Raw genomic sequence first — 15,481 nt, 5'->3', positions numbered from 1 at the left:
AGCTGCCAACCCCAGCCCCAATTCTACTGTTGTTGGAACAACTAGAAGCATTTTCAGGTAACAGTTTGTTTGTATCTTCACTTTTAATCTATCACACTTAAGGGTACAGCAGTATATCAAAGTGCCCAGTAAATGTTAAAAACTACCAAACAAATGTAAAGCACTGTTATCTAGTCCATTTTCCTACCACTCAAAAGCAAGTTCAGACCCACAGTAAGTCATAAAATCAATTTGTGGGTCACAACAGATTTTTTTAAAAAGTGAACTACAGGAGAAAGTACTGGAGGGCACCGTACTTTCATTTGTTGTGTGTATGACAGTACACACACATACACAGAGTAGAAACTTCACTATAAAGAAATTAATCAGGGCTTCCCTGGTGGCGCGGTGGTTGAGAGTCTGCCTGCCGATGCAGGGGACGTGGGTTCGTGACCTGGTGCGGGAGGATCCCACGTGCTGCAGAGCGGCTGGGCCTGTGGGCCATGGCCACTGGGCCTGTGTGTCCAGGGCCTGTGCGTCCAGAGCCTGTGCTCTGCAACGGGAGAGGCCACGGCGGTGAGAGGCCCGCGTACCACCAAAAAAAAAAAAAAGTTAATCAATGACCTTCCTTAGCTATCATTTCAAATATCTGTTTGACTACAACACTTGTTATATAAAACAGTGAGGTACGTTAAGGACATTAAAGCTTCTGTCAATTTGATAATAGCAGCAACTTCCGTAAGTGCTAAAATTATCAAGTCAGTGTCTGATACTTCTGATTTTCAGAGGTTACGTATCATTTAACCTTTCAGGGATACATAAATATTAGAAATATGCTTAGGAATTCTTATTAGAAAAATATGGTGCTCGATTAGAACCGTTATGTATTAAGAGCTGTAAATACCTAGCCCCATGTCCCTTATACTTTAAAAGCAAACACTCACATAAAGTAATGTATCCCAACCAATGAGAAAAGGCTTATGATCAGAACACAGAACACCTGGTCTTCAAATCCAGTGTTTCTAAAGTAGGATACTTACTCAAACCAATATCCCATTGAACTATTGTAAAAATTCTGAGAATTTCCGAGCTAAGAGTACATAATTGCTGCTTTAGCTCTAAAAATGCCTACTATGAGCCTGATTTTTAAACTTATCTCCCCATTTCCCAACATTTCCATTTCCTCTAAATCTAGAGGCATAGACCCCGTCTATCTTACAGTAACTAAAGATCAAGTAAGTGTCCTCATGAAATGTCTCACCCAGTTCCTATTTTCAGCCTACTCCTATTTTCATGCCTAGAGGCATTACGGTACTGTGAAAAGAAAAATGTATGTACAGAGTGAGATTATGGGTTCAATAACCAATCGAGCCAGGTGGTTTGTAGATTCTGTTATAGGCAGATGTACCCTTAGTGTACTGGCCCAACTTTTCACAAATTTGGACCACTGAGGATGAGATTAGTGGGCAGGCAGATCTGTGAAAAATCAGCTGTCAGAAGAACAATCCCTCTGGTGGTTAATTAGACACACTAGCCTTTATAAAACAATAGGAAATCATTCTAATGAAAATTCCTGACCTGTGGATAGTCCCCGGAGTGATCTACCCCGACTACACATTCTGGAATCTGACCCAATTGCTAAACCTCAAGCGATCCCATTTTAAGCAACTTATCAGGCAAGACGTTCCTCTTGTACAAAAACTGACAAAGCACATTTTTACTGGCATGCATTTGTCCATTAAATGTCACCTTTTAGCCTGCCATACCTTTTATAAACCGTCACTCCAGAAATGAGTGCATACTAAGTGCCAAGGCCTGTAATAGGTTCTACACCTACAAAAGTGAATAAGGTACAGTTCTCTGTCTGTAAGATGTTATAACTCAGTGAAGGACATATTAGTGGACAAAAAGCTAAAATGCAATACAGAAAGTGGTACAAATCACATAAAAGGAAATATATGAAATTCATACGTACAGATTACCTATAGTTGCAGAGGTATCAAGGAAAGCATCACTTAAAAAGCAGCTTTTGAATATGTGGCAATAGGGCAACAATCCAGATGGTGGGAAAAATATGAATAAAAACAAAGAACGGGGAAAATACAGAGCTTGTGCGGTGCAGCCATGATAGTTTTAGTGTGATTGCAGCAAATAACACCCAAAGAGAAGTATGAAATAAGTGTGGAGAGAGGTCGATATGACCTTCAGGAAGGGAGAGGCAAAGAGTCTAGATGCTTTATTTCTGTATATAACATTTCTTTAAAACTCTCTTGAATGACAGACATTATGAAAGAGCACGAATACATGCTAACAACACCACATAATATCTGGACTCACTCTAAGCACTTTACATATATTAATTCATTTAACACTAATCCTAACCAGGTCAGTTCTATTACTATCCCTATTTACAGATGAGGCAGAGATTAAATCTGCCCTAAACCACCCATCTCCACAAAAAGCCTGGCCACACCTACACAGTCTAAAGCTGAAGTATCTTCTTTGCTATCCCTGAATAATTCCCTGGATATTGAAGTATCTTCTTTGCTATCCCTGAATAATTCCCTGGATATTCACTAAACTGTGGTCATCATTTCATGATGTAAGTCAAATCACTATGCTGTACACAAACTTACACTACTATATGATAATATCTCAATAAAACTGGAAGAAAATAAAGAATGAAAAACTAACCTTTCTTTAACTTAGTTCAGGAATCATCTGGTTTTCCTGCATTTATTTTACTTAATAATCCACTTTAACTTTTCAAGTTAAAATCAGAAATAAGAAAGCCCTAATAAAAGCACCAAAAAGTCTAATGGAAGAATGGAATTAAAAGTCAGAATACAAGGAATTCCCTGGCAGTCCAGTGGTTAGTACTCCACGCTTTCACTGCCAAGGGCCTGGGTATGATCTCTGGTCGGGGAACTAAGATCCCACATGCCACACCGCGCAGCCATGAAAGTTGGAATACAGAAAGCAGTATACAGTCCAGCATATGCCTTAACCCAATTAGGGACCTTATAGGCATTTTCACAAAGGAACAGATGCTTACTGGACATTTCATTCTCTAACTAGCATATTTAAAACTGAAATCACTTTCCTTACCAATCAGTAGCCTCTCCTGACTTTCCAAATTGATTAATGGCACAATCTATTTCCCATTTTTTAAAATCTTGAGTTTTCTTTCTTCTTTACCTCTATAATCAATTAGAAATCAAATGCTATCAACTCTTTTTTTCTCAGTCTCTTGCTCACCTATCCTTCCTTACTCTCCCTCCAGGCCGTACTCACTCTAGTTTCACCTCATGCTGACACCACTGCAAGAGTATCTTAATTGTCTCCCCACCTCCAATTCCTGTGTCACTTCTTCTGTCATACTGCACACTATTTCCAAGTAATCTTCCAGGAATACATTTTGTCTATTCAAAAACCCTCAACAAAAATAATGAAAATCGGGCTTCCCTGGTGGCGCAGTGGTTGAGAGTCCGCCTGCCGATGCAGGGGACACGGGTTCGTGCCCCGGTCCGGGAAGATCCCACATACCGCGGAGCGGCTGGGCCTGTGAGCCATGGCCGCTGAGCCTGCGCGTCCGGAGCCTGTGCCCCGCAACGGGAGAGGCCACAACAGTGAGAGGCCCACGTACCAAAAAAAAAAAAAAAAAAAAAAGAAAATCAAAAGGGAAGTCTTTATGGAAAAATATCTGCAGCAAATCATTACTAAATTTTTTTTTTTTTTTTTGCGGTACGCGGGCCTCTCACTGTTGTGGCCTCTCCCGTTGCGGAGCGCAGGCTCCAGACGCGCAGGCTCAGCGGCCATGGCTCACGGGCCCAGCCGCTCTGCGGTATGTGGGATCTTCCCGGACCGGGGCACGAACCCGTGTCCCCTGCATCGGCAGGCGGACTCTCAACCACTGCGCCACCAGGGAAGCCCAATACTAAATATTATATAATACGCTAAAAAAAATTAAGGAATATCAAAACTCTAATATATAAATGGACATAAGTCTTGAATAGACAACTTGTCTACTACTAAAAATCAGTAACTGAAATTATGGAAAGAGGTTCCACTTCACAATTTAACAAAAATATTACAGAGAGAGAGCTCAACATATTTTGTACCTAGTAACTTAGCAAAACTTATAATTACAGGCTACCCAATGTTGGTAACTAAACTCACAGGGAAGGTAGTGTAAATTATAACTCTTGGAAAACAACATGGCAACATTTCAAAGAGTCATAAAAATGTTCATACAATGACCTTTTAAATCAATCCTAAAAGAACAGTGCAAAAAAACCAGAAAATACTGTATGTACATAGATGATAATTACAGCACAATATTTAAGAACTAGAAAGAAACCTAAATGGTCAAGCAATAGGAAAATAAAGTCAGAGATAACACAGTTTGATGGAATATTTTCAGACATTAAAATTACTGTGGAGGACTTCCCTGGTGGCTCAGTGGTTAAGAATTCGCCTGCCAATGCAGGGGACATGGGTTTGAGCTCTGGGCTGGGAAGATCCCGCATGCTGCGGAACAACTAAGCCCGTGTGCCACAACTATGGAGCCTGTGCTCTAGAGCCCGCGAGCTACAACTACTGAAGCCCACGTGCCTAGAGCCTGTGCTCCGCAACAAGAAAAGCCACCGCAATAAGAAGCCCATGCACCATAACACAGAGTAGCCCCCGCTCGCCGCAACTAGAGAGCCCGTGCACAGCAATGAAGACCGAATGCAGCCAAAAATAAATTAATTTAAAAAAATTACTGTGGAGACCATGCAGTCACATTGAATGCCTGTTACAACGTTAAGTAACAAAGAAAAATAAAAATTTCTCTAAGTCTAAAGAAAGAATATGCATACAGAAAAGGAAAAAGAAAATTTTAAAAATCCAATTTTAGGGTGGGATTAGAAGTAAGTTTTTGTTTAATTCCATTTTGATTTGTAAAATTTGAAAACAAAACAAAAAATAACCTTCATTTCCTGCTCATATCCCAGCTTTCAAGGCCCTCTGGAAGTTCCCAAACCTATAAAAGACAGCACTCTACATAATTCTGATGTGCAGCTAATTCTAGAAACCTTGACAAGCTGGCTTCACACAACTTTCCCAATGTAATCTTTAATCAGTCATCCTCTCCAAACTGGTTTACTTACTGTCCCAAACATAGCTTTTCTTATACATTGGGTTGGCCAAGAAGTTCCTTCACTTTTAAGTAACAAAAAAAGACACATTTTTCATTTTCGTCAAGAATTTTATTGAATAATGTATTCATTCACCAACCAAAAAAACTTTTTGGCCAAACCAAATAACTGCATCCTTGCTCACAACCTACATCCACTTAGAATGACTTCCCTTCTTCTAATTTTACATATTACATATCATTAACCTTGAAAAGCCTTCAATGATGGCTAAATAAATTTTTTGTTCTGTATTATAAAACAATTTGTTTTAAAAAACAATTAGATCCAATTGTACACTGAACTTTGACAAATCTATTTTTCTTGTGTGCCATGATTTAAATCTTTAAAAAGTTAAACCAATCTAAGTTGATGGAATCTTTTGAAATAACTATATTAACACCCACATGTTTAATTATGGTTTTCTTTTTATTGACAGTAAGCTTCTAAGGATAGATCCTAGTAGGAACGCCACTAGATAATCTACCAAATACTAAAATTATGCTGTTTGCATTATATATGAAGGAAAACCAGTTATCTATGACTCCATGTGGCCATAAAATAAGCAGTGACATCTACTAGGGCAAAAGACCATACAGAGATTACAAAGGTTGCTTTGGCTGCAAATAAGCAAATGTAGTAACTTTCCAAAAAATAACAAAACCATTAGGAAAGCAGCTACATTCAACACAACAATCTGTTCTGCTTTTCAACATACACAGACATTTACAGAAATAACTGTACAGTGGAACAAATTCTATCATTTTTAAGAAGAGATATACAGGTAATGGCAACATGGCCAATCTCGACTACTAAAGAATAGTTAAGTAAAACTGCACACCAGAAATACAATTTCAACAGAGAGCAGATCCAAGCCATTTAAAAACTAGAACACTTTCCTTCATTATTCCACAAAGTGAGGCTTCCTCTAGAAGACAAAGACTTTTTAAAGTTTTGAGTATGTTATATAGCCCACACACAGAACAGACTATTTTGCTTCACTTCTAAACACTTTTCCTGATGAGATATTTATATGTCAAGTATTTTACCATGGGTTAAAGAAAAAAAAAATCATGAAAATGTTCAGTGTTCTGTGATTAAAAATCCAGAAATGGGAACCATATGAATGGGTAAAAAAAATTCACAGGGATGTTCTAATTTTGAGATTTCAGTCTAAGATACCATGACGGGAAGCTCATTTCATGCCCTCATTTGAATCCTTGACCAAATAAATAAAACATTCTGCTTTCAAAATAGCTTTTTTACATAAAAACATTATTAAAAATTTGACCATTTTGATTTTGTAAAAACATTACTAGTTTGGGCTCGTTAAAATAGGTTACAAAAATCAATTTAATCAAAATTAATTTTCATTCATTTATTCCTAAGAGATGATTTGAGTGTTCAATTAATATTCATCTATAGTTGCCTTCCACTAAGGTATCATAAAATTAAAAAAAAAAGAATTGAGGAAAAAAGTCAATGAGTTCTCTACACCTACATTATATTAGCAATTAGAAATCAAGTCAGTACTGGGACCTCCCTGGTGGAGCAGTTGTTGAAGAGTCTGCCTGCCAAGGCAGGGGACACGGGTTCAATCCCTGGTGGGAGGATCCCACATGCTGTGGAGTACCTGAGCCCGTGTTCCACAACTACTGTGCCTGTGCTCTGGAGTCCTCGAGCTACAACTACTGAAGCCCTTGAGCCTAGAGCCCATGCTCCACAACAAGAGAGGCCACCGCAATGAGAAGCTTGCGCACTGCAATGAAGAGCAGCCCCTGCTCGCCGCAACTAGATAAAGCCTGAGTGCAGCTTTATCTAGACCCAATGCAGCCAAAAAAAAAAAAAAAAGTTTGCTCCCTTCAAAAAAAAAATAAGGAAAGAAATCAACTCAGTATTAAATACAGTATTTGGAACATTAAAAAAAATTTCAAAGTCAAGACAGCATTTGTGGAATATCATGAATTTTCAGAAGAGAACTGCTGTTAAAACATAAGTTAGCTTATTTCACATATTTTGTATATAAAAGTACATAAGGATTCATAAGAAACAGTGACAGAGCACATACCATGTATCAGGTAAGGAAACATAAGAGTGATTAAAACAGCAACTGCTACCCTCTGGGAGTAAAGTCTCAAACTGGGGAAGAGCCAAACAAATGCAAAGTAAATGTGATGAGAGAGCCATGTAAAGGGTCCTATGAGAGAACAAAAGCACCTTGAGAACGCACATAAAGATGGAAAACTAAGCCAGGCTACAAGGAAACAATAGTTAAACTCAACTAAATCTACCATAAAAAACAACTTGTTTTTAGTATCCGCTAAGTGTCACTTCTGCATAGCAAAACGTTTCACGGTAGCCTAACTATTCTAGAGCAAAAAATAAATTAATTTTAAGAAATTACTCAAGGTCCAAAAAAATTCTCAAGTTTATTTTACTATATGTGTGACCTGAAAGACTGATAATTTTACCTGAATAAATAGAGACCCAGGAGAAAAAGCTCAAAAATAAAGCTAAATTAAATTTTTTAAATGGGGCTGGGCGGGGGGAGGAGAGTAATAAAAGGAAAAAGGATAACAAAAAAAGTAAGAGCAAAAGCTTTGTGGTGAATCATGGTATAATCTCTTTGGCCTTATATTTCCACTTCTAGAAATTTATTCTAGAGAAAAAATCAGGCATGTGAGGGAATATCAAGATGCCTAGAAATTTTAGGCATAGATGTCAGTTCTCAGAGAAAATCTTTTGTAAAACATGCATAAGGATATTCAGACATATTACTGCCATTATAAAAATTAAGAGATCTGGTTACATAAAATACATCTATCCTACAGGACACTATGCAGCCATGAAAAACGTGCAGCATGTTCTCAATATTTTCCAAAAAGGAGAAAAACCCGAGTGACAAAATGAGCATGACTAGAATGATCTCTATTTTGTAAAACAAAACCAGCGAAAAGAGAAACCCCTCTGAATAAGATATAGGTACAGTACAAACTTCAATCACCTTTTGGTGGTGGTGATACAAGAGATTTTGTTTTCTTCTTTTGGTGGTGATACAAGAGATTTTGTTTTCTTCTTTTGGCTTTTTGGTAATTTCCAAATGCCCACTGACATACATTATTTGGATCAGATAATAACCGTTTTAAGTCGGGTAGTGGAATTATAGTGGTGATTACCACCCTCACCTCACCCCGCCCCGGGAAGTTAAGTAGTATTACATGTCCTATAATTTCCTTAAGAAAAAAAAATCACTTAACTTCTAAACTCTTACTGAAATATCTTTTCTACATGCCAAATTTTTAAATATTGAGAAAAAATCATGAAAATGTCCACATTATTCCTTGGTAAAAATATTAAGTACTTAAAAATCTAGAAATGGGACCACCATGAATGGGTAAACAAATTCGTATGTCCTAATTTTGAGACTTCATTCTAAAGTATCATATCTGGAAGCTAATTACAGACTCATTTGAACCCTTGACCAAACAAAGACTTTTCAACGACCATTTTTCCATCTTGCTATTTATGGCTCTACTTACTGGTCTCCCTAATTCTAAAGATTTTTACAGACATTAGAACTCACCTCAGTAATACTTCCGGAAGTTTGTCACTTAACTGTCTTCCTTTCTTCAGACCAACTGCCAAAAAAACCCCAACAAATCATTAAATCACTCGATCATTTTCTAGTCTGGAGCCCCACCAATACAGCAATAGGGTTCAAAACACAAGTATTATGAGGATAATTTTAAGCAGCTATTGAGATCAGTGTGACTAGGTCACTCAGCAGAAATACTAACATGCATTTCATTTTCTTAACAAGTAATTCTGAAAAAAATCACTGTCACGAATGAAAAATCGATGCAGCCTTAGTTGAGATGTCCTCTTAACGAGTAAGTTTAGTCAACGTGGATTACCGTCGATATTTTACATTTTCTTAATTATTTCATTCTTTAAAACAACTTGCCAATCAATACTCTATTTCCACCACTGCAAATGTGGTTTTCTTTTCTTTAACAGAACACAAGATCGTGCTAATGGAACGAGATCAACGGCTGCCCTGAACAAAATCCTATCGGGGAGGTCCTTTTATTTTTATCTAAGGTGTTTTCCGTCCCTGCAAAACCACTGCTCGCTCCTTTCAAAAAGCACCCTAAGCCTCGTACAGCGTGGCACAGCTACTTGTCTAAGGCCAGAGCGGCAGCCTCTGTGCTAGCTAGGGAATTCCTCAGCACCCCAAGCCCAGCGTTTCCTTCAGTTTCCTCACTGCTTAAACGCGTGAGCAGCACGCGGAAACCCCTCCCCACGCAGGACCGGTTTGCCTCAGAACCCTGCCCTCCCTGTCTTAATTAAGGAGGAGCCCACAGCCGGTGGCCTTGGTCGCAGAACGTGACAAGTTGCCAAAATCCACTTCCACAGGGAAGAAGCACTGCTCTGAGACGAGCGGCATCCCGAACATCTCTCACACTCCCGAGAGGAGTTCAAACGATCAGCCCGGAGAAAAGAGACCTGCACCTCCCCTCCGCCTCTTTCTCTGAGGCCGCGAGAGAAGAAGCCTCGCCCCCTCTCAGCCCGCCCCCAGCTCCCCACCCAGCCGCAGGGAGAACGTACTCTGCTATGGCTGCCGCGCGGCCCCCTCACTTCCGGTGCCGGTGCCGCTAGAGCTGCGCCATCCCCCAGTCCACCGGACAACTACCGCTTCCAACTGACCTTTCTGACAGATCGCTACTCTTCCGATCTTCACTAGGTGCTGTCCTGGAGGGAACGGTGGATGGCTGCCGCACTTACATGAATCCACGGTATGAACATTCCGCTCTCGTCTCGCCAGAAACATAAAATGCTGTAGAGCTGCGGCCACCGCTGCCCAGACAAAATGGCGCCGAGAAACTGGCTCAGCGCAGGCGCTTTGGAAAGACCCTGCCCCGCCCCCGTGCAAGTCCTGGCCACAGCTCCGGGTTCGGTTTCCATGGGACACCCCACCGCCAATCCTCGTGCCGAACTGCTCTTCCTGACCCCTCAATTGACCAATCAGTGCTCAGTTAAGTACATCCGGAGTCGTCTTTACCAATCATTTTTCAGGACTTGCTTACTCAATACCTGATTCTCCAGTAACGTTAGTCTTCGGAGGCAACCAATCATAAGTGGCAGATGTCCTACCTGCTGTTTTTCGCACCAATCCGTGAAGTTTCAGAGCTACATCCAATGAGGACGGCAGGTAGCGAGCTCCAATCCGAAACTCTTCGGCGTCATGAGCAGCCAATAGGAGTTCGTGTAGAAGCGAGTCTGCTCAACAGCTTGTTATTTGGTGGATTGTGGCAGTAAATCGGGCGAGTGGGGAACCGGGCGCAGGAACTGCCGCCGCGGCCGGGAGTGGTGCTGCCCGGACTGGGGCCCACGGGGGTCAGTGGGGCGGAGGACTCGGGGGCTGACAGCGCGCACTTCACCCGCAGTTGGTAGGTGGGGAGAAGAGAAGCGGGGGATACTGAATGGACGAAGCGGCACTAGCAGCTGGTGCTGCTGCCCAGGGTCCCGGTGCAGTTGGAAGCTTTGGAGGTGGGGAGGGGGTATGCTTGGCAAGCGGGGCGGCGAGTGCAGGGGAAGGGGCAAGTCGTGGAGCGGCGGCAGCAACTGCGGGAACAGCCGCCGCAGCTGCCTCCTCGGCCGCTTCCCCGGGTTCCCCGGGAAAATGGCTGTGGGCTGGCCGCGCCGCTAAGTTTGCTTCCGCGAGGCGAGGAGCGGGCTGCTTGGAGCAGCTGGCCCCCAACTCCGCGGCATGTCCTCCCCCGTGGAGTCCGTGGTTGGACCCGAGGGACTGGGGGCTGGTACCGCTCTGGGCTGTACAAAAAGTTGAGGCGGGCGCGGGGAGGAGGCGGCGGCTGCCGCTGTGCGGCTCCCCTCCCCTCCCACACCCTGTCCGGGCCACCTCCCCTCCTTCTCTCCGCCCCCCCAGCCTTCTTCCCCTCGCGGGTCTTCCCTCCCTCGCGCGCCTCAGGGCTGAAGGCCACGGCCCCTGCACCTTCGGGTGAAGAAGTGCTTCTCCTTTCTGATATGGTGCAGAGCAGAGGAAGGAGAGCAATGGCGCCGTGACACTCCGCTGCCGCCACCGCGGGCCCGGGGCGGGCGGAGGGGGCCGATCGGCGGAGGCGGGGCGCGGGCCGAAGTCGGGGTATCCGGGGGGCGGCTGAGGCAAGGCTCGGCGACCGCGCCCGTGGGGGGCCCGGGGAAGCCCAAACGGCGCCCTGCCCTTCTCCAGAGCGACCCGTCCTGGAGCTGTGAGTTGAGCATTCCGGGTCAAAGTGGCGAGCGAGGCGGGGGCGCGGTGGGCCGTTGGCGAACTCCGCGGCGGAACCCACTGCCCTTTGGCGCCCGTGGGGTTCTTGCCACCCCTTCGGCTCCTGCGTCCTGGCTGCCCTCGGAGGGGATCTTATCCCTTCCCTGGTGAGGGTTCTGCCCCTCCCCGCTGGCGTTTGTTTACTTTCTTTTCCCGGGTCGCTCCCCTCGTTGACTGATTCTGTGCCTGTCTTTCCCCTCCCCTTGGTTCCAGCGACTGAGAAGATAGCTCGTTGAGCTGGAACCCCACAGATCACCAGTGAAAATGAAGGTAAGTAGAGTCGACGCTGCTCGGAACCTCGTGCCCTGGACACTGACTGTCGTGCGGCCAGTGCTATGGAATGTCATTTTTTTTGCTACTGAGAATTGATTCGTCTGCTAAGCAGCGCTTTCTGAAAATGAGGACGTGTTGAATGGGTGAGAGATGATCATTGTGTCTAAATACGGTCAGTTGGGCCCCTCTCCGAAGCAGTTAGCACTTTGGAAAGGCTGCTGCAGCCTTTCCATTGTTGTCCATTGGGCTAGTATTTTTAAACACTTCCTGTGTTGGCAACGACCTTTGCAGAAGTACAGCTTTTGTCCTGCTTTGGTTCTTTGGGGGATTTTTTGATTTTTTTTTTTCTTCCCCAGTGCGATTTTCTAAGGAAGGAATGTGTGGATTGTGTAAGGGAGATACCATTTCTTCTGGGGATAAAGTGAAATTTTGTGGGTAAAATATTTGAAGGTGAAGTAAAACTAAGTATTATTATAACTAATAATACTTAATTTTAGTTCAGTCCTTGCAGTAAAAATTTTAAATGTATATCCAGCCTAAAAAATATTCTCCTGAAGACAACTAATATTGCAAACATCGTATGTGATGTTTAAAGGGAAAGGAAGGTATAACATCCTGTGTTCTGTGGCATTGAATGTTTCAGGTCAGATATTTATTTGCAAAAAGTATTTCTCTTCAATTTGCGTTATTCGTAAATGCACTAACTTTAAACTTGATTCCTTACTCGTTTACTGTTTCAGTGTATTAAGCTCTGAAATACAGGAATTTCCCAGACTTCCTCTTGCTTTCCTATCTCCTTGAAGTGACAGTGTACATTCTTTAATGTTAGTTGGGGAAACTTAATGAAAAATCATTTTCTACTTGAAAGTATTTCTCTAAGGTGTACACTGTCACCTTTGCATTTAGCATTGTTGAGTTGAGCTTGTATGAATACACTTAACTTTTGGAAAATATTTGTAAGGTGACAGATTGAGATAGCAATCATTCTTTTACTGTCAAGATTAAAATGAATGGTGGAGTGAAATTTCTCACATCTTTCCATGTATCATTCTGATCATGGCCATTTGCTAGAAGTAGATATTTCTTTGTGAAACTTTTTAGAAAAAATATATCAAGAAGATTAGTGTTGATAAACTAGGTACGGCTACCCTCAGTTCACATCTCTGCATTCATCAGTTAATTTAGATTTAAAGCTTTAAAATGCAGCATTTAGCCAATGATTTTTCTAAATAATGCTCCCCTTATCAAAAGGGTTGGCTTCATTTATTACCTGTACAGTTAATGTGTATCCAAAAACAGTTGCCTTTATGTAGCTATATTAATAAACATTTAATTATGTATTTGTTAGCGTAAATTTTAATAGCAATATTTCTTTTAATTTGAAAACAAAATTTCAGGAGGCCATAACTGACTAACTTAAAGTTTTATGAGACACTTAAAATAAATATACCTTTTCTGGATTTTTAAATTTTTTCATTTCTTAAATATGTTATAAAATTGTTGAATCATTTTGCACCTGAATGAAAAAACATTATATTTCCTACTGATACTTTCTAGTTACAATTTAAATTGTTTTATGTTTTCAGGATATAGTTTATAAAGTAAAGGATTGCTAATAAAGTGTTTGATTTAGGGGTATTTTTCAAATTATCAATGATATTAATAAGCAAATAATGTTAATGTTCTTATTACTTGAAATACAGAACCTTTTGATGAGACTCGAGGTTGGAGTAGGGGAAATAGTAGTGACATTCATATTGTATGTTCCTTTCTTCAGGCGGCGGATGAGCCTGCCTACCTGACAGTGGGAACTGATGTCAGTGCCAAGTACCGAGGTGCCTTCTGTGAGGCAAAAATTAAGACTGTGAAAAGGCTGGTAAAAGTTAAGGTAATTTTTTTTTTTAATGCAACAGCTTTATTAACTCAATTGAAGAGAATTAGGGATGCAATTAGGAGACTGCAAATCAACATTTTATTTATTGAACTATTACTTCACTTTGTGAATCATTACTGTGTGAAAGCACTGTTATATACAAAACTATAGGAAAAGCACATTAAGAATTGGGAAATAACTCAAGATGAGAGATTATTCCAAGTGCTTCCATGAAATACCATACTCATGATACTTCCCATCATTTGGATCTTTCCTGTTTGCAGTAGCATGCTTACTTAGGCTATAATCTATTTTCTCTCCTTTCATATTATTCAGGTAGCGATGATTTCAAGTGATTAGAAAAAACAATAGATTACTCAAAACAAAACAGTGGGAATGATCATTTCAAGACAGCAATAAAAATGACTTAAGAATTATCTTAAGATAATTTTAAGATGCTTTTGTGACCAGAAAAAAGTTATTGATTGCTGTACAATATTTGGAAGTACAGAAAAGTACTGAAGGATTAAAAGCCATAGTTGACCTCAGAAATACTACTATTATCATTTTGTGTTTCCTCCTAGTAATTTTTCTACATAAATGCTTTTAATAATCTTAGTTACTTAGACTACAAAGGTAATCCATGCTTATTATGAGCTTTTTAACATTGTAGAACTGTATAATAAAGTTCATGGAGGTCCTCTGTGATATTACTCCAAAAAAGCTTGATGTGTTCTACCAAATTTTGTGCTGTGCCTTTCAGTAACAGTGTTGATGTTATTATTACCATTGGATCATTCTGTACTTTCAGATTTGCAATTTACTTTTCACTTACATATGTGATCCTTTCCTACAAAAATTAAGCACCCTGGAAGGAGGAAATGTTTGCCTTGTTCTGTTTGCAGTACCTAGAGCAGTGCCTTATAAACAGGGGGAGCTCAGAATGTGTTGAATGAATAAGTGAACAGTGGACCCAGGACCAGCAGCATCAGTCTCAACTGAGAACTGGTTTAAAATGCAAATTCTCAGGCCCCCACCCCAGACAAACTGAGTCAGAAACGCTGAGGATGGGGTCATATGATTGTGTTATAACAAGCCCTTCAAGTGTTTCTGAGGCATGTTGAAGTTTGAGAACCATTAAACTAGAGGAGTGTAATTTGTGTGGTAGACAAATCGATTTATCTGTGATTATTATAAACTGTCTGTTTAAATTTCCATCTGCTGGTGAAACTTTTCTTCGAGTATTCTTAGGATATCATTTGACATTCATTTCTTCCTTGTTTCATATAGCCTTTTTACTATGTCAGCTATACAGGATTTTCTTACTAAATATTTACTTGGAATTCTTTGAGAATTTTAACTTTTTGTTAGTATTGTGGCTCTTTGTAGATTAATTTATTTAATTTAAAATCAATACAATGATTGTCTGGGGAGGTCTTATACATAAATGACCTAGAATTTGAAGTTTCCCCTTATTTGGGTACATGCTCCCTTTCCATCTCCCTGTCTCTTAACAGAGCAGGTTACCTTATATATGTGGGAGGATCTGTAGTAGAAGGGAGCACTTATTTGTAACTGAATTGCTTATCAGATTATTATTTAGGTTTACTTTATAAAGGACCAGAAGACTTCTGGTTTTAATTTGTTTACCTTGCAAGTAGGCAATAAAGTTTGATGCTGTTTTTTTTTTTAAATATACTTGGCGACAGAACCTTTATGACTAGTTGATAAAAAGCAATGAAGGCAATTTTAAGGTTTTACAATAATCACTACAGATTATAAACCTTCTATAGTTAATTCAGCAAACATCTATTAAGTGCCTGTAATATGTATTGACACTTGCTGACTGCT

At 40.8% G+C, this 15,481-nt stretch overlaps 1 protein-coding gene across 2 annotated transcripts in view; it reads left to right on the top strand.

Annotated features, from left to right (window-relative positions):
* The first annotated feature begins 10,291 nt into the window (after nucleotides 1-10,291).
* Nucleotides 10,292-15,481, top strand: part of ARID4A (AT-rich interaction domain 4A) — a 61,205-nt gene continuing 56,015 nt past the window's right edge. Inside the window, exons 1-3 of one of the 2 annotated variants that reach the window (XM_067028418.1) lie at nucleotides 10,292-10,368; nucleotides 11,698-11,754; nucleotides 13,535-13,645. In XM_067028418.1, coding sequence (XP_066884519.1) covers nucleotides 11,749-11,754; nucleotides 13,535-13,645 — 117 coding nt within the window. In that variant the 5' untranslated portion in view covers nucleotides 10,292-10,368; nucleotides 11,698-11,748. Of the gene's footprint in view, nucleotides 10,369-10,398; nucleotides 10,607-11,697; nucleotides 11,755-13,534; nucleotides 13,646-15,481 lie in introns of those variants that run through there. The other variant, XM_059059637.2, reaches the window with a different exon arrangement.

Source organism: Kogia breviceps, chromosome 3 (assembly GCF_026419965.1).
Source record: "Kogia breviceps isolate mKogBre1 chromosome 3, mKogBre1 haplotype 1, whole genome shotgun sequence".
Taxonomy (NCBI): Eukaryota; Metazoa; Chordata; class Mammalia; order Artiodactyla; family Physeteridae; genus Kogia; species Kogia breviceps.
The sequence above is the reverse complement of the archived record's forward strand: the minus strand, read 5'-3'. Positions and strand labels throughout refer to the sequence as shown.